Raw genomic sequence first — 2,316 nt, forward strand, 5'->3', positions numbered from 1 at the left:
CTAATGTCCACTTCTGAACTTCCCCTGATGCAGCTCCATCCATCCATCCATCCATCCATCCATCTGGAGCCTCCCATGGGCACACAGGCATCCCATGACCCGCAATCATAGCCTCCCACTGCCCCATCCGGTGTGTGGTCCCATGGCCCTGATGGCCATGGGGACCACCCCGCTCTTACCACTTCCACGACCATCTCCTGGCGCAGGAACCTGCGGAGCGGGGCCTGGAGCTGTGGGGACAAGGAGGCTCGTGAACAGGGAGCCCCAGGAGGGGACCTTCGTGCGCTCTGTCCCTGGCCCTGCGGCCCCCCGGCTCAGAACTGGCACCCCAGCCCCTTCCCAAACCCCCAGGAGCCCACCAAGGCCAAGTGACGATGGGGAAAGCAGGACCTGGAGGAGAAAACAAGTGGCCCAGCCTGGGGTGACCCAGAAAGAGCAAAAATGGCTGCATTTTGGGGAGAAGGAAAGACCGACCCTGTGTAAGACCCCTGTACATACATCCTCCATCCCTTCAATGTGGGACTCGATCTCCTGCACGATCCGGGCATTCCTCTCCACCTCCTCCGCGCTCTTCATGCCCTTGTTGATCCTCTCGGCCACTTGCTTGATGTTGCGCTGGGCGTCGATGAGGAAAGGGTGGTCGGGGTGGTCCTCTGGCGTGTGTTTCAGCAGGTCCTACCACGGGGACACAGCCGGGATGTCACCACGGGCAAAGCCTGGGCATCGGTGATGCCATGACGTCCCCAAACAAAAGCCCCTACCGCGCTGCTCTGGCTGCTGGGGATGGAAACCAGCCCCATGCAGGAAAGGTTTTGCAAAGAAACAAAGCCTTGAGCTTTGGCCACCACCAGCGTGGTCTTTGCCACCTCTAAAGAGGCCACTAGCTCCTGAGAGCACATCATCACCTTGCACGGATGCCTGAAATTCATCCCTGGAAGTGTTCAAGGTGAGGTTGGATGGGGCTTTGAGCAACCTGATTTAGTGGAAGATGTCCCTGCCCATGGCAGTGGGTTGGACTAGATGATCTTTGAAGGTCCTTTCCCACCCAAACTATTCTGTGATTCTATGAAAGTGCATCCCCACCAGCCTCAGTGCCAGGGACAGTAACCCTGGCACGGGGAAACTGAGGCACAGAGGGGGTGGCAGTGCAACTGGTCCCAAAATGGTGCTGCATTGTCCAACCTCCCAGCTGAAAGGTAGAGGGGAAGGGGACCGCACACCCGTAGGGACATGCTGGGGGGGACAGCGGGGTCACAGTCCTCAGGGTGACCATCCCCAGGAGGGCAGAGCCGCGCGCATGCCCAGGGACACCAACTTTGTGTCAAGGGATGGGAAAAGGGGCCAGGAGAGATGTGAGACCCCTAAAAGCTCCCGTTACGTGGAGGTGAGGAGGAGCCGTGGTCTCACCCGCTCCCGGCATGGCACAGAGGCCCTCCTGCCGCCCGCACCCACCTTCACCAGCAGCTCGTATCGTGGGATCCTCTGCACCGGCTTGATCATCAGGTCGGACAGAGCCTGCTTCTCCTTGTTCTCCCGCATGCTTTGCTGCAAAAAAACGGTGGGGGACAAGGACGGGCCCATTAGGTGGGACACAGCAGGGACCCGGTGTGCCACCAGCCCAGGACCTGGAGCAACACCCGTTTGGGGTCAGGGTGACTCCTTTTTACACCATCCGGAGTGACTCCGGTTCATCCCAACCTGGCTTCTTTGCAATAAAACCAAGAAGAAGGTGGGGGGAAAAATCCCAGTCTGACCACAGGTGACCAGTTTACTCCCATTAATCCCCATATCGCCCCACCAGCAGCCTCGCAGGTGGCTTTGGACCTTGGCCAGCATCTATGGGGAGAAGAACCAGGACCCACCTCCAGGAACTTCATGAATGCCGGCCGGGCTTCCTTGGCGATCCTGACGGCATCCTTGGCATTAAGGAAGTTATCGATGTAGGCAGAGTAGATGTTCACCAGCACGTCCTTGGAGAACTGGGAGGGGAAAAAAGGTGGGAAAAAGGGGAGGTGGCTTTGGACCTTGGCCAGCATCTATGGGGAGAAGAACCAGGACCCACCTCCAGGAACTTCATGAATGCCGGCCGGGCTTCCTTGGCGATCCTGACGGCATCCTTGGCATTAAGGAAGTTATCGATGTAGGCAGAGTAGATGTTCACCAGCACGTCCTTGGAGAACTGGGAGGGGAAAAAAGGTGGGAAAAAGGGGATAGGTCCAGCATGGACCTCCCGGGCAAGCTTGGAAGAAGCTGCCCCAAGGGTTAATCCTGGCTCTGGGCTGGCGTGGGGAGGACTCGCCCGCCGCCCGCCCGCCC

General features: G+C 58.8%; 1 protein-coding gene across 1 annotated transcript in view; it reads right to left on the bottom strand.

Moving 5' to 3' along the window:
* ARHGEF17 (Rho guanine nucleotide exchange factor (GEF) 17) overlaps nt 1-2,316 on the bottom strand; it is a gene marked incomplete at its 3' end in the record, with an annotated part of 6,915 nt that overhangs the window by 4,179 nt on the left and 420 nt on the right. Inside the window, exons 2-6 of the mRNA XM_009576246.1 lie at nt 2,063-2,179; nt 1,863-1,979; nt 1,408-1,545; nt 499-675; nt 180-230 (exon numbers count right to left, since the gene is read on the bottom strand). Of these exons, the coding sequence (XP_009574541.1) occupies nt 180-230; nt 499-675; nt 1,408-1,545; nt 1,863-1,979; nt 2,063-2,179 (600 nt within the window). The remainder of the gene's footprint in view (nt 1-179; nt 231-498; nt 676-1,407; nt 1,546-1,862; nt 1,980-2,062; nt 2,180-2,316) is intronic.

Source organism: Fulmarus glacialis, unplaced genomic scaffold (assembly GCF_000690835.1).
Source record: "Fulmarus glacialis isolate BGI_N327 unplaced genomic scaffold, ASM69083v1 scaffold23214, whole genome shotgun sequence".
NCBI classification, from domain to species: domain Eukaryota; kingdom Metazoa; phylum Chordata; class Aves; order Procellariiformes; family Procellariidae; genus Fulmarus; species Fulmarus glacialis.